Source organism: Elgaria multicarinata, chromosome 5 (genome assembly GCF_023053635.1).
Source record: "Elgaria multicarinata webbii isolate HBS135686 ecotype San Diego chromosome 5, rElgMul1.1.pri, whole genome shotgun sequence".
Classification (NCBI taxonomy): Eukaryota; Metazoa; Chordata; class Lepidosauria; order Squamata; family Anguidae; genus Elgaria; species Elgaria multicarinata.
In genome coordinates this window covers 114,299,179-114,324,950 of record NC_086175.1, presented here as the reverse complement: position 1 = coordinate 114,324,950, position 25,772 = coordinate 114,299,179, and the positions used below count along the sequence as shown (strand labels likewise).

General features: G+C 44.4%; 1 protein-coding gene across 1 annotated transcript in view; it reads right to left on the bottom strand.

The window, feature by feature from the left end:
- Window positions 1–511: 511 nt before the first annotated feature.
- Window positions 512–25,772, bottom strand: part of ARHGAP20 (Rho GTPase activating protein 20) — a 99,426-nt gene continuing 74,165 nt past the window's right edge. The window contains exons 8-15 of the mRNA XM_063127073.1: window positions 24,651–24,717; window positions 18,179–18,367; window positions 13,724–13,902; window positions 11,726–11,887; window positions 9,540–9,649; window positions 8,940–9,129; window positions 3,859–3,973; window positions 512–3,092 (exon numbers count right to left, since the gene is read on the bottom strand). Coding sequence (XP_062983143.1) covers window positions 1,348–3,092; window positions 3,859–3,973; window positions 8,940–9,129; window positions 9,540–9,649; window positions 11,726–11,887; window positions 13,724–13,902; window positions 18,179–18,367; window positions 24,651–24,717 — 2,757 coding nt within the window. The 3' untranslated portion in view covers window positions 512–1,347. The remainder of the gene's footprint in view (window positions 3,093–3,858; window positions 3,974–8,939; window positions 9,130–9,539; window positions 9,650–11,725; window positions 11,888–13,723; window positions 13,903–18,178; window positions 18,368–24,650; window positions 24,718–25,772) is intronic.

Genomic DNA, 25,772 nt, shown 5'->3' with positions numbered 1-25,772 from the left:
GGCGGAACAGAAATATAGTAAATGAAATGAAGTGCAGGACACGGAATAATGGGCTCAAGTTACTGGAAGCCAGATTAAGGCTGTACATCAGGAAAAATTTCCTGACTTAGATCAGTACGACAGTGGAACCAATGACCTAGGGAGGCCGTGTGCTCTCCCACACTAGAGGCCTTCAAGAGGCAGTTGGACAACCATCTGTCAGGGATGCTTTAAGGTGGATTCCTGCATTGAGCAGGGGGTTGGACTCGATGGCCTTGTAGGCCCCTTCCAACTCTGCTATTCTATGATTCTATGATAACCTGACATGACATTATTATTATTATTATTAGTAGTAGTAGTAGTAGTAGTAGTATTTATTTATATAGCACTATCAGTATGCTATTTGTCCAACAGTTCTTACCCCATCAGGGTTAGGGAAGAACATTATATTTATTTCAAAATACACCACTGCATGGATTCACATCACTACCAGCACCTGGAACCACCCAAAAAGTTAGCAGCGTTTTCCGCAAGTACAAAAATACACATTTATTTGAGAACATATACAATAGCAAAAATTTACCAAGATATATTATACAATCTCGAAGCATTTCGAAGTTAATGCATTACTTTCAATATATTATAATAAAGATGATTTCAATAGTATATAATAAAATTCCACAAGTTCTGCCTGCAACACCACCGCCACCAAGATGTAATATGCCATTTGAGTGTATCGTCATTAAGAAACTATTCACAATGGTAACAAAAATTTAATAGCCAAATGGAGAGCAATAATGTGACACACATAAAACTTGGGAGTTGTAAGTTAGAGGAGGGTCGGGGTTTTATACTTCATTTTAAAAACATTCTTCTTCTTTGCTGTGAGAGGAATGTGTCTGGAACCATTGAACAGTTGCCTCATAAAACATACAAAAACATTACAACTTCTTTCCTTGGAGGACAATGAAATGGACCATCAGCTTCAAAATAGAAATACGATACCATAGCTAGGGCGCCCAGGCTGACCTCACACACTACATCCAAACCACAACGGACACAAAACATAGATTTACGATGTTTACAACATACAGGAGTGGTTCCGAGAAAAGCTGCGTACAGCAAGCACATCCACAAGTGTTTGCTAGTGTTTTAGAATTGAATGTTCTTCTTGAAGGTTTTGATGCAGCCTTCGCAGTTATCAGGAAATGTCTTTTTAAATTGCAAGACTATATCTGGGAAAGCCATTCTGGTAATTCCTCAAACAGCAGGAGTTCCATTAAGTCCCTGATGAGAATATATCGCCCACGGGATATTAAAGCAAACAAAGTTATGTTGAAATATACATATATTTTAGACACTGGCTGCTCAAACGTAAGATTCTTCTGTGAAAAACGTTTGGTCCAACTCCTCAAATTGCGGGTCATTGCACAGCTTTTTCAGCCACTCCCTTTTGCTAGCATCAGTCACTTCCTGCGATTTTGGGGGACAACGATTTGAATCAGACTGAAACAGAAGTTCATCCTCAGCTTCGATGAGGTTCGGAGAGGCACAGAATTCCCTTCCAGAGTTGGCTTCAGCAGCTTTGGGCTCTACGCTTGACAAAGGTTTATAATTCTTGGAATCTGCTGTTTGCTGGGCTGTGACCTCTGCGAAAAGTGCAGGATCGTTTAAGTTCCCCTTGGCGACCCATTGACATTCAGCGCCAAAGACAGTATCTGGCTCGGGTTTATGTTCAGCATTTGGATTACGACAGGAAGGATGTCTTTTATGAGAAGGAAAAAATGAAGAACTTTCCTCCTCTTCCTCTTCTTTGCTTTGCTCTGCCAAAAGCTCTAAGGCTTTTAGCCGCTTATCCTTGACTTCCCCTGGACAAAAAGGAAGGCTGCTGAGTTGCCCAACTTCTCCCTGAGAAGGACCACTACTCTCCAGGTCCACTGACACAACATTAACATCTGGTGCGCAAGAGTTACCCACTCCTTGATGTTGTTTTTGATGTAAGCTACAGTCAGATGCATCCGAAGGACAGGTTTGTGACTCCACCATTATTTTGATAGCGCTGTTCTTTTTCTCTTCCTGCTTGGAGGCTCTTTCCCTTTTCCGCAGAGTCCAATTCTTCATGGTGGAAGCTCCACTTTTTAACCACGTGCTGGGATGCAGAGTGATAGGGCTTTTGTGAGGAGGCCATTCCAGACTCTCTTTCCTAACACATGCCAAGCTGCTGTTATGGCTACCACTAGCTTGGTTAGGAAAAGAGCCAGCCCCTGATCCAAGGTGGATGCCTGAGAAAGGGTTGAAATCAGGAGATACCTCCCCATACTTCCTCTGAGGGTGAAATGCACAGTCCAGAGGAGAGGAGGTCTCTGTTGGGGTAAACACAGAGTAGTCCGAAAACTGGGAAAAAGCACTATCTAGGGAACTCATTGAAGACCCTGAAGGGGAGGTGCCAGGGGATGATAGGCTAGAGCAGCTAGTCCTTGAGCAAATGTTCAACCTAAGGGGAGGTGGTGGGAGAAGGCGGTTAGATACATCCTTCTTTTCACTGATCCGGCTTTCAGGACCATCCGTGTCCACTTCTATCCTTGTGACCAAACTCTCGTTTATAAGCTTCTGGCCTTCCACTTGTAGCGAGCGGAACTGCTTGAGATAGTCTTCATCTGTGTGGGACAGAACAGCATCACAGCTGGCTTTGCGCACGGCACTTTCATGAAACCCACTGAGGGGTGTAAACTTGGAGTCAAGAAGGCCAATGGTGGGTTCAGAGCAGCGGCGGTGTCTTCTCGAGCTTTTGAGAACGTCTGAGATAGCCGTCGACGAGTAGCCCGATGTGATGGAGCACAGAGACTCATTCTCAGAATGCTCCCTGGATAGAGATTTATGATGGAAGCCAGCTGAAATAGACAGTGGCTGAGATTTTGTTGGTAACTTGATCTGAGGGTCTTCCGCTTCTGGTGGGTCCAGGTCACAGTCACTCAAGGTCAAAACAGAGTCCCTGCTCCTGTTCTCTTGACCTCGTTTTTTAAGGAGGTTGTTAAATGAGGAGTCTGCACAGTCATTCAACTCATTTTCCAGACTGTCGTAGGAGGAGTCATTCAGGTGAAAAGATGAGAGATCTGCAAAAGCATGAAATGGGTGTTAGCACAGCGTGAGGTGTCATCAGACCAACTCAGTTAAATGCAGCACTGCTCAATAACAGCAAACAGCAGGCTTTAACGCATGATTTTTCAGAGTCCAGCATGATTTACAATTCTTAATCTAAATTGACTCATTTTCACAGCCATCCTGAAAGGTAGGGTTCAGGAGAGAGACAGTGACCGGGTTTGCACGATCACCGCAGCCCACAGCGTGTCGCTGATCTCCGTGGCTTGTTGTGTCGTCGAACCCAGTGAGTGTGGTTTATGAAAGGGTTAAACAACCCTCACATAACCCTGTTTGCGTAACCCTTGCATAAGCTACTGTCAGTGGATTCACACAACATGACAAGCCATGGCGACCGCCCATCGCGGCTTGAATATTCAAAAGGGCGGCGCCACCACGTGCCACTGAACGAGCATGTGACTTGCTGAAAGCCACTCCATCAGCTTCATGGGATTTGATTTTAGGAGACTCACATTCAGACCGTACACTATCCACTTCCTTGTACCATATTGTTATCTGGAGCACATGTTACACTCGCCATGGAGAAGGCACCAAAAGAGACTTCGCTGTAGCCCAAGTCAGAATGCTAGAACATCCTTTCCCAACCTGGTGTGCGCCCCAGATGTATTGGACTGCAACTCCCATCATTCCCAGCCAACATGTCTACTTGAGAAGGTGGTGCTTAAACATCACTTTTACCTCCTGTTATTGTTTTTAGTGCGTTTTTGTGTTTGTTTTTACCTGAACCATCTTCTCTGTTGTCATTTTTGGGCATGATATCTGCGAAGATGGAAGAAATTTCCTCTCCAAAAATCCTGCAGCAATTTTCAATCAGGAACTGTACAAGGACGGAAACCTGCAACCGGAGAAAGACAAAAAGATGTATTTCAATGGCATGAGGCTCGTTGCGGACCTAAAGATAGATCTGAAACCACACCGTTCGCTGAAAGCTCCTCCTTAGCTGTGCCTCTGCAGGTCCAGCATGCAAAAACTCTCCACTTTTCCTCCCATTAATCACACTCCTTGGATCGATGTAGTAGATCAATTTTAATTCTGATGTTCTGTGCTATGGAGGAATGTGCAGTTATGCAAATCTTTCCTTTATAGAATGCCCTTTATATATAGAATGACACATATAAATAGCAGGCATCATTTTTTTAAAAATGTGGAGCCTTCTTTCCTTCTAGCCCCGGCTGTTCCCTTGGCACAGAACAGGCTCTTTCCACAACGCCTTCCTCTTTTGCTCAGCACTGGAACATTTTCCTCGCCTGCCTGCTGTCAGCTGTGCGCGCTCCCATTTCTGCGCCAGTTCTTTTCCTCCCACACAGATCCTCCTCGCGCAACCTGTTTGTTCTAGGCTGCCTCCCAAGACGGGACTGGAATTTTAAAGTGCCCTACAAGAGTTATTGGTCACATCAGGAAAGAAGGATGGGATGATGGCTGCTCTTGATTTTACAGCACCTAGACAAACTTGTACCTATTAAATAGCTTTAAATAAACAACAACAAAAATCTATTTAAATAACTACGGGAAAATAAAGCACAGGAACTACCCGCTGGGGGTTGAAGGTAGTTTATATATTCAACAGAATTGGTGATGGTTTTCTTTTTTCTCTCCTTTTCCCTCCATTTCAAGCTGCAGACTGGGTTGTATATTTGAATACTTGTCCATAAAACAAAACAGAAACAAACACACACAGAGAGAAATCACACCTCCTTGCACACACACAAACACACAAGCATCAGGGATTGAATCTCTTCCCCTGCTTTCTACCTGCAAGGAGCTGTTACTTTTTTTGTGGGAGAATATTCAGGCACCCAACCTCTCTCGCGCGATAGTCCAAGAAAAGCTTTACTACTTGGTTCTGTCGCCTGAACAGAACTGGCCCTGAGGCAAATGGGAAGGTTGTCTAAGCATCCCATCGCGAGGGCCAATGAAAGCCGTGCAGAAAAAAGGATATAACGTGTCTGCATTTGAGCTGAACCAAATGTTCTTTTGGGAATCTTTTCAGTTTGATCCTGAAGGCTTGGTGGTGGGGAGATTTCATGAAACTATGCCCCCCCCTCACCTTTTTGCCATCCCAGGTGCATGTTAACATGATCCTGCTGGGGGAGGGTCTTCCCAGTGCTGGGTTAGTGCCGCGTCCCTTGAAAACTCTGCAAGTCTAAAACTTCCATGGTGCCTTTTATTTTTATTTTACTAGGGCTACACCATTGGCATCTAAAATGCTCTATCCTCAATACTCTTTATCTCCAAGCAAGAGCATATCTGTGGTGGTTCAAATCTGAGGGCTGATAGTTTGACAGTCTTCATAGTAGATCTTTAATTATGCTTTCTTCCCTACTAGCATAAAAACAATGTCAAGCCTGTGAGCCTCTTCAGAAAAAAAAAGCAAGATTTTATGTGGCATTGGCTCCCATACTTCTTGGACTGCTAACATGCAATAAAACTGCTATTCTATGGATGCCTCACCATGGCTAAGAACAGACAATGGCTCCGTTCGAATTATCATTATCCCAGTTTAATAATTTGGGATGTGGATGAGACTTTTCTCTGCACAACAGACCCATTATTTCACACTGTGAGCAATCAAATCAGGAAATTTCTAATTAATCAGAGCTGACCCCCCCTTCCTGGTGGAAGGCGACCAATCACAAGTCGCCTTCCACCAGGCACTACCTGGTCACACCTTGCACTGCAACTCCGGAGCGAGGCTCTGGGGCTGGCTGGATGCCATCTTGCACATTCTCGCCTCACTCCGGAGAAAAAAATCAGGGTAAGTCCCTGGCTTTTTTTCTTGGCAGTTTCGGCGGAAAGCCCCGAGGCAGGTGTGCGACTGCAGCATCATCAAATAATCAATGCTGCACCATTGCGCACCCACCCCAGGGCTTTCCGAGCGTTTAGACAGCCCCCGGCTTGTTGGATGCCTTTTCTTCAATGCCTCCTAGTTTTATCCTTACTGAGAAGATTCCAGAATGAGGGCCAAAGGCATCATCTCCTGCCCCTGCCCTCGCTCTGAGGTGACAATGCCATGCCACCCTCACGCTGGTGTCTCCTGGGTAGGAGAAACTAGGAAGCATGGAAGGAAATACCCAGTAGCTGGGGCGTTAAATAGCTCCAGTAATAAACGAAGCAAACTCTTTGCCCCTGTTTGCGCTCCACACCACTTGCAGCCCTGCTAGCAGGGTTTAAAAGGTCGGAGAGGGGCATTTGGACTCAGTACTGATCTTCCCCCTTTCAATACCACAGGGTCATTCTCTCTCTCACCAGGTGCAGGAACAAAGGCCAGTGGAGTAACATAAAAGGTGGGCAAATGGTTGGGGGAAATGAGGCAGAAATAAATTTGGGGTTTTATACCATTCCACACCAGTCCCCTCCTTAAAGATGAATATTCACGTAGATATTTCTAATTTATTAGATAAACATGATAAACATTATTCAGGGACCCGTGGGGGAGGAAGCAGCAGCCAGGTACCTCTCCATCGTGCCTGGGTCCAGCTCCAGCTGAGAGCCCCCTCCCTCCTGCTACCAACTGTCTCTGCTGAACTTAGCAACTAAGAATCTAGGGCCTGAATTTGCTTTTTGCTTCCCCCCCCCTCCTCCCTCCCACCCCCTTTCCTTTTGTGTCATGTTTTTTAGATTGTAAGCCTGTGGGCACAGACTGTCTTAAGAAATATTTTTGTAAGCCGCCTTGAGAGCCTTTTTGGCTAAAAGGCGGGGCAAAAATGCTAAAATAAATAAAGAAATCTATCAGCTGGTTTATTATATTTCTGTCCCATCTTTCTGGTACCAAACAAGACAATTTACAAGAACTTTGTAAGGTTCCTCTGCCTACACAGCAAATAGTTTCATCTTAAGCCAGGTGGATTCAATATGCCTTGTGCATTTCATGACTTCACTGTTGCTTCCTGGAACGGTAGCATGAAGCACACAGGGCTTGAAGCCTGCATAAGTAAGTGGCACAAGAAAGTAGAACAGCTGTGCCATTATTTTGCTTTTTAAATTCTGGTTTGCAGCAGTTAGGACAGTACAGAAAATCTTGACCAGGAGAAATGCAGTTCCTGCCAATCTTTAATATCCAGAGATAATCCCAACAGGGCCACAGTCTGATTACATTAGCCTCAGAAACTTGGGGTGGCCATATTTTTAAAGGCTGTAATCTGTCAGTATAATGTGACCCAAAGAAGCGAATATATCATATGATCTCAAGATGCATCCCCAGATACCTCGCAACATCACAGTAGAGCTTGGGAACCACACTTCATCTCACACGTGCTGGCAGCTGTACGGCATGAGCTAAGAGTTGCCCCCAGCATCATCTGGGGTGTCACATCTCTCATGTACTGACATCTGTACTGACAACTCCACTTGCCATGGCTTAGTGTAGTGAAATGTCTTGGTCTCAACATGTATTGGAGGTTTGGAGCAATGCCAACATAGGAAGGAGCTGTGGGTCTGGACATCTGACTTGATGTTACTACACCTGACATGGAGGCTTGTCTATATGTGGGGGAAGCCCCACGGTGGCTACGGATCTGCGCTGCCTCAGTTAGACAATGCAGGTGCAGCTTCGCAGCCACTGCAGGGCTTTCCCGTGAAACTGTGGACTGAAAAAGTCGGGGATTTACCTGACTTGTTCAGTCAAAGTGACATCAGTACAGCTCTTCCGCTGTCTGACATTGCTCTGGTACCCGGATGGCTGCCCAGAAACCCCACGCTCCATCCTTGACGTTGGGATTCCCCGATGCCACCCCAGGAGAAGAAAACCGTGGGGATTCGGAGGGAGGCATCCCCAAGCCAGCACCATGAAGAAAGCCCCTTGATGGTACTACAGCAGCCTTCCCCTACTGGGTGCTCTCCAGATGTGTTGGACAGCAACTCCCAGCATTCCCACCTCTAGAATGACATGGAAAGGACCCAAACTGTAACAGTGAACGTGCCATCAAAGGTAAAATCAGCAAGGGCTCTTAGATGTTCCAAGAACACAAGAGAGAAAGTATGAGGGCAAAGTAGGGCAATATTCATCCTACCCTTTCACTGGAGGAGCAGGCATCTGCCCACTTTAACCAAGATCTGGAATCGTGGGGAGAGGAAGCACAATTCACGCTTCCTCTTGCGACGCTTCCTTGGAACGTCTGAAATGGCTCCTCGTAAAGAGACACCACTGAGCAAAATGGTTGTGTAGGACAGCAGCACAACATTTTTTTGAACCGCCCAAAGAGCTTCAGCTATGGGGCGGAACTGAAATATAATAAATGAAATGAAGTGCAGGACACGGAATAATTCATTTATTACTGGACCTTTTTATTCTCCCAGTATTTTAACACTTAATTTTAACTTAAATTTAAATTTTACTGTTTTAACTCTGTATTTTAATTTTACATCAATTTTGCTGCATGGTTTTTATTCTGGTTGTGCTTTTTATATTGTATTGTGTATTTGTGCTTTTAACCTGTTGGTTGTCTTACTATGATTTTAATTTTTGTGAACCGCCCAGAGAGCTTCGGCTATTGGGCGGTATAGAAATGAAATAAATAAATAAATAAATAAATAAATAAATAAAAATGGGCTCAAGTTACAGGAAGCCAGATTACGGCTGTACATCAAGAAAAACTTCCTGACTTAGACCAGTACAACAGTGGAACCAATGACCTAGGGAGGCCGTGTGCTCTCCCACACTAGAGGCCTTCAAGAGGCAGTTGGACAACCTTCTGTCAGGGATGCTTTAAGGTGGATTCCTGCATTGAGCAGGGAGTTGGACTCGATGGCCTTGTAGGCCCCTTCCAACTCTACTATTCTATGATTCCATGAAATGAACTTACTTTCTTTGTGAATTCTCCTTCAGTCCCAGGGCTTGCAGGAGCTGGAGGCCAGAGTAAGCTGGGTGCAATGCAGACTGCTAAATTAAAGGCGGTCATCTGGTTGTCTTCAGACTGCTTTTCTATGCTGTGCAATACTCCAAAGAGGTAACGCAACAGCACCACGTTGGCTCTGGGGAGCTGTTCCATTAGCCTAGAGACACACAAACACAACTCTTTCAAAGACAAGATGGTGTTTGCAAAAATTACCCTCAAGACCCTTCCTCCCCACACTCCCCAGCTTACCCTCCTACTGGTGCCAATCAAAAGGCCATTTCACAGTAAGTGGAAGTTTGCAAAGGAAACAAATACACACCCACCCACACATTCTATGCTAACTACAGAGAATTGTACTCTAAATACACTCTTCTGCATAACATGAGCAGATGGGAATACCTGAAAGGGGACTAAGACAGAGTACTGAACTCTAGTACAACAATCAAAATGAATCTAAGTTTATGAGCTTGACTGAAATGGAGTCTATAGGACCTACGTTCCACAGTTCAGCTATTTCTGGATATTCACTTTTGGAAGTGGCCCAAGAGGTTATACAAATAAGTCTACCTGTGGATGCTTTTTATCTTCTCTTCATGGTTCCCTTCATCCATTAAGGAAACCCACTGATCACAGAGCTGGGATGAGAAAATGCCGCCTGGGATATTACGAAGAAAATCCTTATTGGGAGAGAAGGGAGAACAGCACACATGAGCAAACATATTTGAGGGAAAGAAACCTATGCAACAAGGCATTTAACTATTGGGACAGCATGATGCAAGCCTGCGTTTTGCATCCTGTAGCTCAGGGATGGGGTTTTCTCTCTGTCTGTATGGATCTGAATAGTTTCCACTGAGTAAATGGAACAGGAAATAATTTGACATTGAACAAAAAGCCTACTACTAAAACCACAACTAGCCAGCGAAGTATAGAAAACAAACCCAGAAGACTTGGGTTCAAATCTCAACTCAGCCATGAAGCCCACTGTGCAAGCTCTGACCTTTCAGCCCAACCAGGTGTAATATGTTTTTATAGTGTTTTCTAATATTTGGATGTATATTTATTACTAACTTGTACACTTTTGTATTTCTTTTTTAATTGTGCATGCGAGGATTCCACCGTTAAAGGTGGCCTAAAAATAATTGTACATAAATAAATAAACCTGCCTGTCTGCCTCAGAGTTGCTACATGGATACACTTGAATAAGCTCACTTGAGCTCCTCGGAAGGAGGCTGGGATACCAATGTGGCAAGTAATAATGGAACCTTCAATCCGTCAGCAAACTTTTGCAGCCAAGCTTTTGAATTCTGAAAGTCTGGCTCTCAGTTATCCCAGTTTCCTGTCTCCTCCAAGTAGCTCAAGCTATTTCTTTTCATCTAGACACCACCATGACCCACTTTAGGACATCAGAAAGGCCATTAGGAAGCTCTAGCCTATGACACCTGCCTAATTTTTCTCCTTATTTATATACCGCCCAATAGCCGAAGCTCTCTGGGCGGTTCACAAAAATTAAAACCATCATAAAACAACCAACAGGTTAAAAGCACAAATACAAAATACAGTATAAAAGCACAACCAGGATAAAACCAAGCAGCAAAATTGATATAAGATTAAAATACAGAGTTAAAACAGTAAAATTTAAATTTAAGTTCAAATTAAGTGTCCTTACTAAGACATTTTGTTTTCTTTAAATTCCTAAAAAAAAAAAAAAAAAAGTTTGCTTTGGGTGGGTGTGTTTCTCCTGCAGAATCGTAGGATTGGGCAGGACCTCCAGGCTCATAATTTCTTTGCTTTCCCTGCCTGCACTGTGGACTTGCCCAGCCGTAGAGAGCGAGAACACTTGCCTGTCATGGCCACAGCAAGAAGCCAAAGGATAAGCAGAGTAAACTGAGACTATTGGGAGGGAAATCCCATTCTTAAGTTTAAGAATAGCTGGGCAAGAACACAAGATGCCCCGGAAATAGTCATGAGGATAATGAATATGTTGCTCAGAGGTGGATTCAAGGAGTGGGTGGGGGAGAAGGTGTCATTTTCAGACCACACATGGAGCCTTCCTTGGGCTCTCCTTTCTCTCTGGTTGTTGCAAGATGGGAAAATAACAACCACAATAATGCATTTTTGGGTGGGGGGGCACTGCTCCCCCTGCTCCTAAATTTTTTAGTCTTGACTGTATCTACAAACAGGCCTTTGGAACTTGCTGAGAATCTTGCTGCCACCCCCATATGTCTCTTCCCTTCCCTCTTCCCCCACATCCTGAAATGGCGTCTTTACTGCTGCTCCTTAAAAATACTATATATATAGTGTGTGTGTGTGTGTGTGTGTGTGTGTGTGTGTGTGTGTGTGAGAGAGAGAGAGAGAGGGGGGGGGGGAGAGAGAGGGGGGGCAGAGAGCCCAGCGGCTCAGAACGTAACTTGCAGAATAAAGCCCTAACTTCCGAGTGGTGTTTGCACATGGAACATGTCAGAAGAATCAAAAGTGTTACAGAAATAGCTCAGTAGTCGACTACTGTACACTTTGCATTTCCGAGGTTCAAGACATATTCCAAGGTGTCTTTCGAAGATTATGACTGGCAGAAACCTCTGCCTCATCTCTTAAGAAGTTGGCTTCAAGACCTGCTGTGAATTAAGTTCAGCTGACTACAGATTTGGCTTGCCATACAAACGAACAGCCAGCTCTTGTCATCCTAAGTTACGTACTTAAATGGTCAAGATTGCCTCTCTGTGTGAGAGTGGAGGGGGGGGGGAAGGCCCACCTACCTTAAACACAGAGGCTGTCACAAAGATGGACTCGCAGGGTAAGTGCACGTCATCTCCGGAGTCAAGCTTCTCCTTCAGCTCTCTGCAAGATTTTGCATTTGCGGAGCGTCTGAAAATGCCCCGAGTGAACGGCCCCTCTTGATAGAGAAAGGAAAGCATATCCTGTAAAAGAAATACATACAGATTAGCACATAAAGCCGTGGCTGGCAACTCATCTTTAACGGATGCCATATTTTGAACTGATGAAGGGCTGGAGGACAAGCTGTACGGCTCTCTCCCCGGCTCCCTCGCTCCCACGGAGAAGGCTTGGCCAGCACCCTTCCCTTAAGCATCTCAGCTGCTCACTATCATGGGCCCCTGTCTTGACTTGCAGCATACAGAGTGAACAACTGAGGAGCATAAGGGAAGGACTCAGAACCTCGGCTACCTACAAGAGCACTGCTTCCCCTACCAGCCAGCCCATGTTTTGAGACCTTCCGCTGAAGCTCTTCCCCAGGTGCCTTCCCTAAGGGCCTTTGAAGTGGCGGAGCCCTGGTTGTGGAACGCCCTTTTACACAGGTGCGCCTGGTGCCTCCGTTGCAAACTTTTTAGCGCCAGCTTACGGTATTTTTTTTACTTTCCCAGGCAATTTAAATTGAGCCTGCAGTATGTTTTTTAAGCTTTGTTTTATTGTTAATGCTATGGGTTTAGTGTCTGTGTGTATTAGTGTTTTATAAATCATGATATACTGTATCTTTGCTGCTCACCACCACCCCGGAATCTATGGGTGAAGGGTGGGGTGCGGATGTTTTAAAGAAAATAATTCTTTTGAGATGGGACAGGCGTCCAATCCTACCAGCGTTTCCTTGGGACCAACACAAAAATTACTCGTATCAAAAGCTAAAAGGCTGCAGCTTGGAACACTGAAATTTAGATGATTAAAAGCAGAATGAATGGTAGGTACTGTTTCTTCTCAACAGAAGAATCTTTGACTCGTTGGCAGATAAAGGGAAGCAGGAAGAGAACAAACCATTATTTAAGGCTAGGTTTCTATTATTGTAAGTAGGATGCAGCAGCTTTCGTCTGTCTTGTCAATCTGGACTTCTGTTTAAGCTCTGCTAAAGCCCAGCAAGGCAAATATGGCAGGGAGGAACTTAAGTTTGAGAAGCCTCAAACATGCCTTTTTTTCTAAAAGACATGCAGCTGAACGGCTTTCAGTTTTCTCCCCACCCAGATCTCACATACACTTCATTTGTTTGTTATCTGTATTGCACCGTTTGTGCTGGGAATTCCATTTCCTTTTTAAGCATTTGGAACTGGATTATTCTGAATTTGACCCTTTGGTCCTAAAGAAAAAATGGCAGCGCAATGTGGTTAAACTCAACAAATTGGAGCAGCCCTCCCCAACCTGGTGCCCTCCAGATGTGCATTATCCAGGCAGATGTGCCCAACACATCTGGAGGACAACAGTTTGGAGAAGGATGGATTAGAGCTGCAAGGTTCTTTCAGAAAAGCTTCAGCACCTTGCTATTTTAGAAGAAAACCTCATGGCTAGTTACAGCTTTAATTCTTTCAGTCTCAGACCTGCACTGTTACACATTCCCTCATTAATTAAATAATTAATTAATTTTTTATACTGCCCAATAACAGAGACTCTCTGGGCAGTTAACAATTTAAAACCATAAAATACATGGTCTGCTAGGTATCCTGGTTCAAAGTTGTTTAGGGCTTTATAGGATAATAACATAACCTTGTACGCACATGAGAACAAAAAAATTGGAAGTCCTTTCTTGTGTGGGTGCTCTGTGCCTGCAACCAGTAGTACATGGTAACCATGGTCCCTCTGCAACCATAGTTAGAAGCCATGGTTCGATATGGGTTTGCAAAACATGGTTTCAAGGAAACCTGGTCAGCATTAACTTAGAGGCACACATAACACTGAGACTACGTTTAGAACTGAGCAGGAGAGAGAGGAGGAGAGAGATTAGTCATCAACCCAGAATGTATGTGAGCACTTACCAAGACTGGTTTGGGCAGGTTGTCATTCTCACAGATAGCTGGCAGCGAAAGACCAAAGAGCTTCCCTGATACGGGAGAAGTTGGTGATGGCGGCGCATTGTCCAGTGGGGCACCTGTTCCCCGCCAGAAGGCCCAATTGATAATGGACCTTTTCCTTTTAAATGGCTTTTGGCTCAATTCTGAGGAAAGAAAGAGGCTTTTATTACAAGAGGGGGGAAGTATGCAACTCCCTTAATTTGTTTTAGTAAAGGGGTGGGCAACTTGTGGCTGTCCAGATGTTTTGGCCTACAACTCCCATCATTCTTCATCATTGCTAGGGACTGGCTAGGGACTGGCGGAAGCTGAAGGCCAAAACATCTGGAGGGCTACAAGTTGCCTACCCATTTTAGTGGATGTGATGGTTCTGGAAATGGGGAAGAAGGTTTTATGAACACAACTGTTTCCCATAGAGTTGATTCCACCACCACCATTTGGCTCCATGTTGTACATGCCTAACAGGAGTTTAAGAGGCCTTTCCAGGACTTTCCAGGAACTATGTCTAGTGATAGCTGCATTCTATCTGTACATAGAAGATGATTGCTTAACAAATCTAGCCTACTGACTGTCTTTGCATGTTAATCCTTTCTGTACAAAGGTTCGTTTTATTCCCACAAATACTCAAGTGTTTCTTTTCTTTGGGTACAGAACGCTTTCCTCTAGCAAAGACTACAAAGAACCAGCAAAAGTCAAAGCCTATGTAGCTACTGTGGCCTACAAATCTGAGTTGAAGCACACTAGCTTCTTAAAGGACTATTAGCACGGTGTCAGTGTGGTGTAGTAGTAGTTAAAAGTGTTCCAAGTGGATCTGGGAGAGTCTGATTAAAATCCCTGCTCAAGCCATGAGCTCACTGGGTGCTCTTGGGCCAATCTCTAGCATCCCTCAGCCTAACTGAATTCTCTGGTTGTTGTGAGCCTAAAATGCATGCCACGCTGAGCTCTTTGTTTGCAGGGCAGGACACAAATGTTCTTAATAACTATGATAATAATGCATGATCCTTGTACTCATGGCCAGTACAGTGTCAAGATACCCTTTGAAAAAGTTGGGGTAAATCCCCAGCTTTTTCAAATCTCAGCATCGCGGGGGAAAGCTGCAAAGTGGCGCTTGTGGCGTCTAACCAATGTGGCAGAGATCCACAGCCACCACAGGGCTTTCCCCGTGTATTGAGAGGCCCCTGAGGAAAAAAAGCTCCACGGACTGACATGTTGGCTTGTTCACAACAAACCAAGGTTTTAAAACATCTTGGATTATTGCATGCAAACCAGGCCCAGTATCATGCAATTCTCCTTCTAGATGGTGCATGATATGATAACCAATGGCCTGTAGGATATAGCTGTGCAAGGGTCAAGTGCTCATTAATGACCAGTGTCAAGCATCCAAACTTCCTCTACCCCATATCAATGCCTTTAAAAAGCTTCTTTTTAATTAGTTTTTTTTTTAGAAACCGAGAACTTGTACATTATAGCATTTAAGTGAACCATTTATTTGATTTCTTGTTTAGTTTTTTTAAGTGCTATGCACTCCCTTTCTTCAGCATCTACCATATGTATCCAGATTTAAAATCCACATACACAGACTCTCCCTTTGTAATAAGTCTATTAAGAAACATTTCAAAGATTCTAAATAAAAGAGGTTTTTGCTTTGCTTATTTGGCAATCTTTGGACCCAATTTGAAAACAACGACCCCTGAGTATTTGCCTCCGTTACTAAGATTTGAGGAGACCAGTTGACTATGCTCTGTTGCCTTGTAAGCCATGGTTACATAAGTATTTGGATGCTAGACAATTTGCAGCAATAAAATATATCACGTGAACTGTTGGCAACATCAATACAGAAGACCTTGCTGAGAAATTAATATTGTGAGCATTTGTCTCTCAGTATGTGGAGCAAAAAAACCCAAAACAAAACAAAACCCTCAAAAAGGAAAGGCTCCTTTTACTGAACTGAACTGTTTGGGTATATTTTTGTGACTTAGCCAGCGGGTGACATTGCAGGAAGCAGAGTTGGAGCGTGTCTGCATCGAACAGAAATAGGCTTTCATTTTGGAAGCATTTGTCCATCTAATTCCTATGCCAATATACTGCTGGTAAATTCTGGGAAAGCCTGGGCAGCTGCGCTGTGGCATCTCAACAGGCAGAAAAAGATGTCCCAATAGGCAATTGTACGCGTTCTGGGAAGTATAGTGTGCTAAAGAGAAGGGAAAGCCAGAGACACCGGCACTAAAAACTTCCAAAATAACAATTATTATTATACTTATATCCCACTCTTAAGTGGGGATCCCAGTAAACTACCATTGAGAGTTTTGATCAAATCAACATCTACTTAGCTTTAGCAATGCTGCAGCATAGGACCTACCCAGGCTATTCACTAGACTCTGCTCTACTAAGCTTAAACAGGGTGACCCTATGGAAAGAAGGACAGGGCTCCTGTATCTTTAACAGTTGTATAGAAAAGCGTTTTTCAGCAGCTGTCATTTGTATGCATGCAACACCTAGTGAAATTCCCTCTTCTTAACAACAATTAAAGCTGCAGGAGCCCTGCCTTCTTGACCAAAAGAGGGCAGGGATCCTGCAGCTTTCACTGCTGTGATGAAGAGGGAATTTCACCAGGTGCTGCATGCATACAAATGACACCTGGTGAAATTCCCTTTTCTATGCAACTCTTAAAGATACAGGAGCCCTGTCCTCCTTTCCATAGGGTCACCCTAACAAATATCATGGCTTCCTCCAAGGAGGTGCGGGATAATAAAAATCTGTAGTCCCCTCACAAAGCAACAATCCCCAGAGTTCTTATAGCAAAACTGCTGAAGCGGTGAGTGGACTCTGAGTGGATTCTGAGCGCCACTTCTTATTGTAGCACTGAGCAGCCACAGGGTGGGGGGGGGGGCGCCCTTCTGTAGCTTCCTGAGAACAGACTCCTGATAAACGTTGGAGAACAGGACCCATGTTCTGTTTGAGTAGCTGGCATGAAGTAGCTCCTTAAAGCATATGCAAAGGATGAGAGACAAAGGGGTGTCATATTAATGTGGCTTAGAAGGGGCGGAATGCGGATGCCACAGAGATACTAGAGGATCAGAGAGGCATTATAGGAAGCTCGGATGGGGAATCACTGCTCCCCCCACACAAACAAATAAGGAAGTCAAAATCTGACTTTAGATCCCATTCAACAAAAGCAGTACTCTAGTCTTGAAAGCGTTGCGCATGCACACAAAGAAAGTAGCACGAAGAGATGCAGACCATCGGGTGGTTTTCAGTGTGTGTACATTCGAAGTGACATTGCCATGATGCAATCGGTGATAAAAGCATGCAAGCTTCCCTAAGACAATTAATCTTCCCCTGCAATATGCAACTGCAGGGGAATGGCGTGGTTCCTCTAGGTCAGGGGTGGGCAACCTCCGTCCATGGGGCCAAATCCAGCCCTCTGGGATTCCCCAAAGGGCCACCCCCCTTCTCCTGGCACCAGCCCCTTTTTTCCCACCCACTTTCCCCTAACGATTCCCCATTTTTTCTGCCGCTTTTGCCCAATTCTAAAAGATTGAAACACCTTTCCTAAGGCTTAGCTACTGGCAGCAAGAGCTTTAAAAGAAAATATGCTGCTACGTTTGGCCCTGCGCACCACTGGGACATGACCCTTGAGCGCTTTTCCAAAACTGAATTCGGATATCCAGCTGAAAGGAGTTCCCCGCCCCTGCTGTTGGCTACAGTCACAGGAAGGGACAATAAGGCTCAACAGGCGTCCCACATGAACGGCGTGTGCACCCTAGAACGCTACCCAGAACCCTCTGCAATACACAGGGATTCCAAGGCAGATATGCAGGGGGTCCTTGCCTCATAAGTCAAATGTGGAAGGAGTTTCCAGAAGCCAGAAACTTTGAAAACCACTGTATTAGCATAAGCGTCCTGCCCCCACCATTTCAATTAGGGTTGCTTCAAGGCCTTCAAGAGCAGGCTAAAAATGTGAATCAAGGAGACATAAATAAATTGCAAGTATATGGAGAAGCATGTAGGTAAGCCTTGAGAAATACTTGCATATACGTGCGAGTGGATATATATGCATCAGTTGACTAGGGGACAGCTAGGTGCCCCGAGACCTGGAGGTCTGGTCAGACATGATTATTTCGAACAAAAGGTCTAGTCATTCATAAGTACAGACTAGATAATGAAAAAAAATTGCCATTTCCTTGATGGCTTTGCTTTATTTCATGTAAGCTTTGGTTTAATAAGAGAAGCATTCATAGACACAGACGCACATAGCATCCCGGCACAAGAAATTCGTTTGGCATCATCTCTTGTCTAGGGCGCTCCTGCCCTTTCCTTTGCCCCCTTTCTCCAGAATGCAGGCTTAACACATGGGTTAATCGGAAAGAAACCAACAAGCCCCGCTCTCCGAACGAGGCTGCTGGAAGCGGAGAGACTCACCGTTCAGCTGCTGGCAGCCGGCCAGACGACTTGGCTTGAGAATGAACTGGCACTGAAACTCCCGGGGCAGCTGTTCCATCAGGAAGGCCCCCTGAAGGTCCAGAGGGCAGACGAAGTCCTTTGATCCCTGCGCCGGAGGCAAAGTGTCACGAACGTGGCTCATTTTAATTCCAAACGGATATTCGTGTCCTGCTCAGAGAAAGAGGAAGAGAATTTAATTTGCACCGAGTGGAGATCAAGCAACAAAAAGAAGACGTATGAGGGATGTCGCAATGCTATCGATTCCTTAAAACTGTACTTGTGTCGTTTGAATAAATGTATTCTGTTCCCTAGATTCTCCTTCAGCTTGCAAATTTATCTCCGCACACCCCCATTTCTTCTAATAACTCAATAACATTGCTTCCTCTCTTCCTAAAACGGTAACTCGCTATTTCACAGCCAGTTTTTTTTAAAAAACAACAACAACTTAAAACTCTTGTCCAATTTCAGAGTGTAAGCTAAGAGATGGTAGTAGAACCTCCCCCTAAATCTACAGATGTGCCATGCATACTGACAGCACTGTGTGCTTTGGGGCACAAGCCAGCCAAAGTGAAGTATTTTTAAGTCTGACCAATTTCAGGGCACATCCGAAGTATGCCCACTATTATTTATCACAGCAACTGCTGCTACTACTATCAGAAGTACTTGCGGCAATCTCCACAATGTATTAAAAAATCCCCCTTGGATGTTTGCATCTCAAACCATGTTTAGAAAATAAAAATGACAAGGAGATTTCTACACATAACCTGAGGATTGCAAAAGAACATCTGAATGCTACATGGAAAGGTGCCATTTCCTTCCTTTCCCTTGATAAACAAGGAATGCCACAGTAAATAAATAAATAAATAAATAAATAAATAAATAAATAAATCAGTGCATAGGCTTGCAATGGAAACATTCACAGTGGTTCAAGGTCAACTCCATGACCTGCTGAATTTTGCAACTAAAGAACGTTGTGCCTGAATTGGCTTCTTTTTCCTTCTCCCTCCCAATCCCCTTTCCTTTTGTGTTGTGTCTTTTAGATTGTAAGCCTGCGGGCAGGGACTGCCTTAAGAAATCATAGAATCACAGAATAGCAGAGATGGAAGGGACCTACAAGGCCATCGAGTCCAACCCCCTGCTCAATGCAGGAATACACCCTGAAGCATCCCTGACAGATGGTTGTCCAGCTGCCTCTTGAAGGCCTCTAGTGTGGGAGAGCCCACAACCTCCCTAGGTAACTGGTTCCACCGTTGCACTGCTCTAACAGTTAGGAAGTTTTTCCTGATGTCCAGCTGGAATCTGGCTTCCTTTAACTTGAGCCCGTTATTCCGTGTCCTGCACTCTGGGAGGATCGAGAAGAGATCCTGGCCCTCCTCTGTGTGACAACCTTTTAAGTATTTGAAGAGTGCTATCATGTCTCCCCTCAATCTTCTCTTCTCCAGGCTAAACGTGCCCAGTTCTTTCAGTCTCTCTTCACAGGGCTTTGTTTCCAGACCCCTGATCATCCTGGTTGCCCTCCTCTGAACACGCTCCAGCTTGTCTGCATCCTTCTTGAATTGTGGAGCCCAGAACTGGACACAATACTCTAGATGAGGCCTAACCAGGGCCGAATAGAGAGGAACCAGTACCTCACGTGATTTGGAAGCTATACTTCTATTAATGCAGCCCAAAATAGCATTTGCCTTTCTTGCAGCCATATCGCACTGTTGGCTCATATTCAGCTTGTGATCTACAACAATTCCAAGATCCTTCTCACTTGTAGTATTGCTGAGCCAAGTATCCCCCACCTCGTAATTGTTCATTTGGTTTCTTTTTCCTAGATGTAGAACTTGGCATTTATCCCCATTAAATTTCATTCTGTTATTTTCAGCCCAGCACTCCAGCCTATCAAGATCACTTTGGAGTTTGTTTCTGTCTTCCAGGGTATTAGCTATCCCACCCAATTTTGTGTCATCTGCAAATTTGATCAGCGTTCCCTGCACCTCCTCGTCCAAATCATTAATAAAAATGTTGAAGAGCACTGGGCCCAGGACTGAGCCCTGCGGCACCCCACTTGTTGCCTCTCCCCAGTTTGAGAAGGTTCCATTGATAAGTACTCTTTGAGTCCGATTCTGTAGCCAACTGGGAATCCACTTAATAGTTGTTCCATCTAGCCCACTTTTAGCTAGTTTGTTAATCAGAATGTCATGGGGTACTTTGTCAAAAGCTTTGCTGAAATCAAGATATATGACTCTTGACTTCTTCCGCTAGCTCCTTCATTACTCGAGGATGCAGTTCATCAATATCTTTGCAAGGTGCTTTGGGAGCCTTTCCAGCTGAATGGTGGGATAAAAATGCTATAAAGAAATAAAAAGATAATATCCATCTGACTTTGGCACTCATGTCAAGCCTGATCATCTTCAGCACAGGTTTGAGAGGTCCTTATGGTTGTATGTTCTGTAGTGTATGAGGAGAGGAGTGCAGACAAGGACTCACAAGACTCCAGGGTAAGCTTTAGCATCGGGCTCCAGGTCTTTTCATTTAACCTGACAGCCTTTTAAAATATTTAATGATTTAGCTCTGAGAAAGCTATTTAGCTAAAGCAAGACCTTGAACGGGGGGAGGATTTCCTTTCCTTTAAACTTTCCTCATAAGTAAGCCCTTCAAAATCTGTGGTGGGCAGACTCCAGATTTGTCAGATCTTGGTGTTTTTTTTAAAAAAAATGGAAACCCAAGATCCACCAACCACAGCCAGGTGTGAAAGAGGGAGCGAGTGTGAGAGAAAATGAGAATGAAAGAACAAGGGGCCGCTGAGCACATTCTGAGCCTTATTTGTTTTCAGCACCAGAACTGAACTGAGCGCATATTCCTATCCCACAGAAACCCACTCCTGGTTACCTTCAAGCTTTCTTCATGTCAGCAGTCTAATTTAAATGGGAAATGTTATTTTGCTGTTGCTATTGTTACATCAGAAACCCTTGCAAAACCACTGAGAAATCCACCAGAAGATCCCCAATCGACCTTCTGGCCCCCTGTGATCTAAACCACAAGTCACCGTTGAATTTCATCCAATATATCCAACTCAAGCTGTAATATGTACTCAATCTTTGGTCTCGCAAGTGACAAATAGATCTACAGCATGAAAATTCACGGCCACGGCCGGTGGAAATGACCATTGCCCTTAGATGACTTTGAAGAGGGAGGACTGTTCTACCTAAGCTTTTTAGATCCACGGTGGATAGGACTGTCAAGTGCTAATAGCCATGGCACTAATGGGGACCTTCCATGGAGAGAGGCAGTATATGATAGTGGGCTTGGGGATGCTGGGAGTTGTAGACCAACATACCTGGAGGGCACCAGACTGGGGGAAGGCTGCCGTTACAGGCAATAAAGGGGTGGTTGTGAGCCTGCTTGGGAGTGTCCAGAAGCATCAGGCTGACCACTGTCAGAGTCAGAGCTCCGGACTGCACAGACGTTTGGTCTGATGCAGAGAAGTACTCTAATGTCCCTATTACCAGTGCATGTGATTGTTATTTTTATATTGTATTGGTTTTATATGGTCTTTTAACTAATTTTATGTATTATATTTTATTTAGTGTTGTTCCCTGCCTCGATCCAGAGGGAGAGTCGGGTAATAAATAAATAAATGTATTATTATTGTTATTATTATTGTTAAATCACTACAAATATGCATCGAGCGACCACAGCCAAGGCACCTTATGACCCCAAAGGGAAAAGGAGGCAATACAACCTGAATTCAAACACGCTCTGCCTTGGCTTAGAACAGCCTATAGCACGCCGGTTCGTTTCAATGAAACATTGCAGAGGATTAAGCATTCAATGTACTCGGAAGCGATGAAACCTACAATCTGTTTGTGGGCGTGATGGCAGTCAGAGAACAATGCCAAAGCAATCAGGGCCACAACGTGCAACGCCCACAGCAGATCCAGCAGAGATGGGAGCAGGACCCTTGGCTCCCTTCACTGAGCGCCTGGCGGAATCTCACCAGGAGCATCTCTTTAGCGCCTGGAATGGTTTCAGTAAGAGAAGATGATGTTCTGGAGTTGCAGGGGAGGAGACTCCGTGAACTCAAAGTCCTTCCATCTGTTTTCAAAACTGTCGATGCAAAATCTTATGAACAAAGACAGGAGCAAGATGACATGCAGGAAGTTACATTAAAATCCCAAGGGGTCCCCCAGAATTTTTTCTAAACAATGCCAGATTGCCAGCAATATTACTTGGAGCACCATGAAGTGTTTTGCAATCATTACAGCTTTGAGGGGAAAAAAATGCTTGGATTTTACTAGCCCATTATTAGATCATCCACATGGGTCCTTTTCCCTGAGCCCCTGCCAAAGGAAGTGAGGCAGGTGGCTACCAGGAGGAGGGCTTTCTCAGTTGTGGCACCCCGGCTGTGGAATGAGCTCCCTAGAGAAGTTCGCCTGGCACCTACATTATACTCTTTTAGATGCCAGGTGAAGACCTCTTCATTCTCTCAGTATTTTAACAATTTTGATGTTGCTGTTTTAAATTTGTATTTAAAATCTGTATTAATGTTTGCATTGCTGCTCGGTTTTATCCTGGTTGTGTTTTTATATTGCATCTTATACTATACTTGTATACGGTTTGTTTTATATTTTGAATGGTCTTCATGGTTTTGATTACTGTAAACCTCCCAGAGAGCTTCGGCTATTGGGCGGTATAGAAATGCAATAAATAAATAAATAAATAGTGAATTAAAGGCAAAAAAATTGCTACAGAATTCTACACTTCAGACAGCACCTTGGCCGGAAAGGAAGACTACCCGTGCAGTTTGCGGAGAGCAGTGAGACCAGACCAGCAACATCAGCAGGCCAGGGCCTTGTATCTAAACCATTTACCGCCTTCAGCATGAAGAGGACAAGCCGCCCTTCCATGGGAATTTTAATGGATGCTAAAAGATTTTATTAGGATATGATATACTGTTTTTTTAAAACATTGCCTATTTAAAATAGGCAGATACTATAAAAGTTGCACGTTCATCTTTTCAGATCCACTCAGCCTTATATAACACCAACTTGACATGGCAAAATCTCAACACCATAAAAACAAAGCCAGGGGAGTCAGCGTGGAAAGTCCGTTTTTCTGAACTTCTGGCATTCTTGAAATGAAAGCCTATTCCGCAGGAACAACGAAGAGCGCCTGCCTGACTGTTCCTTCCAAGCGCCAAGTTTGAAGAACAAGGGCATTGGCAGTAGCTGTCGCTCAGTTATGGAACTTCGTTCCCCATGAGATTTGGATCCTGTAGACTTCCTGGCAGAGCTGAAAACCTCTCTCTCTTTGGGCTGGCTTTCAACACACCAAGATTCAGCAAGCAAGGAGTTGTTCTACTGTTGATTTTTGTGTTTTTGCTTTTATTAATTTATTTGTTACATTTATATCCCGCCTTTTTTTCCAAGGAGTCCAAGGAGGCATACATACTGCTTAGGGATTCTAATATATCCAGCAATGTAGAAGTAGATCACAAGTTGAATTACAAGCTGCCCTGAGATCCCAGTGATATAGGGCGGGATACAAATGTTTTAATAAATAAATTTAATAAATAAAGAAATATGAGTCAACAGTGTGATGCTATTTTGGGCTGCATTAATAGAAGTATAACTTTCAAATCGCACAAGGTACTGGTTCTTGTCTTTCAGCACTGGTTAGGCATCATCTTGAGTATTGCATCCAGTTCTGGGCACCACACTTCAAGAAGGATGCAGACAAGCTGGAGGGGGTTCAGAGTGGGGGCAATGAGGATGGTCAGGGGTCTGGAAACAAAGCCTTATGAGGAGACACTGACAGAGCAGGGCATGTTTTGCCTGAAGAAGAGAAGACTGAGGGGAGACTTGATAGCACTCTTCAAGTTCTCGAAAGAGTTGTCACACAGAGGAGGGCCAGAATCTGTTCTTGATCATCCCAGAGTGCAGGACATGGAATAATGGACTCAACTTACAGGAAGCCAGATTCCAGCTAGACATCAGGAAAAACTTCCTGTTAGAGCAGTACGACAATGGAACCAATTACCTAGGGAGGTCGTGGGCTCTCCCACACTAGAGGCCTTCAAGAGTCAGCTGAACAGGGGGTTGGATTCAATGGCCTTATAGGCCTCTTCCAACTCTACTACTCTATGATGCTATTATAGATAAATAAATACACAAGCCTCTTCCTCTCCATTTTATCTCTAACAATCCTGTGAGGTGGGTTAAGTTGAGTGACTGGCCCAAAGTCCCCTTGTGGGCTTTGTGACTGGGGAGATATGAACCCAGATCTCCCTAATCCCAGTCCAATATTCTAACCACTGCACCACACTGACACCCCAATGGTTTTGTGATTGTGTATGTTTTGTTTAATTTTTTAGCTATTGCAACCTGCCCTGAACCCTTGGGAAGGCAGAGGACAGACACCAAATGAAGCAACATACATAAGGGTACACTTTTCAGAAGCTTACCAATAAGGGGATACGGGGCATCTTCTTTCCCAGAATTCACCCACAACTGATACTCCTTTTCAGTGCCCTTTAAAAAATACAAGCCATTAGAATGAATAGGAAATTGATTTACTTACAATTTTACAATGAAATCTCTGCTTTGAATGTAGCTGTCACAGACAGCCACAGAGCTCAAATGGCAGAATTCCTAATGACTTACATTATTAGCCCACCCTTTGCAAGAGGTCACCTGACATAGCCTTCTGCAGGCATCCTCTGCATTTGCAATGAGTAGAGTATTATATGAGATACTGATCAGAAATGACATAGTATGACATCAGAGAGTTATAGACAGGGCTGAATGTCAGGTGTTGCTTCCATACACTGCAAATCCCACAAATCCCAATGACTAGAAATTGAATGGGGAGCAAGGCAAGGGGAAGAAACGATCCATGACATTCCTTTCATTTTGTGTTTTATTTCCATTCCATTCCTTTCCACCCCGTCCTTCCAGTGTTCTTTTGCAGAGACTTTGCATCATGAGGCCCTTTTTTAGAATAGTATTTTGACACATCCAAAACCCTAACGAAAGAGGGGCTTGCCCCCAAACACATGCTGGGCTCATTAAACCACCTGGTGCGATGAAAGACAGTAGTCGGATGAGCCAAGAAAACACAGCTGCTTCAAAACAAACCTGGAATGGTAAATCAACACTGGCCCAACAACCAGCAGCCTGCAGGGTAAAATCTGGCTCCCTAGCTGCTAGCCCCATTTCCCTGCCCCATTTCTTGGATCAGCTTTGGCGATGAGGCAAGACAGAGATTTGAGCATCCTGCTTTGGTACATCTGCCCTCACTTCCCTTGTTCCGCCAAGGACAAAACAGAGCTGGGAAGGAGGCAAAGAGCAGGACCCATCTTTTTGCTCCTGCTCCACATTTCAAGGAACACATGGAAGGGAGGGGGCAGTAATTGCCGTGCTCACTACCCAATTACTCTGGGGTAGCCTTCCACCCCCCTCCCCATTTGAAGCAGTCCACCGGTTAAGTAGCTGCCTACTGGGACCCGTCCTCCTGGATCACATAACTGCCACACACAGACGAGGAACACAAAATGGTTTGGGAATGGTTGCTCATTTTCAATCAC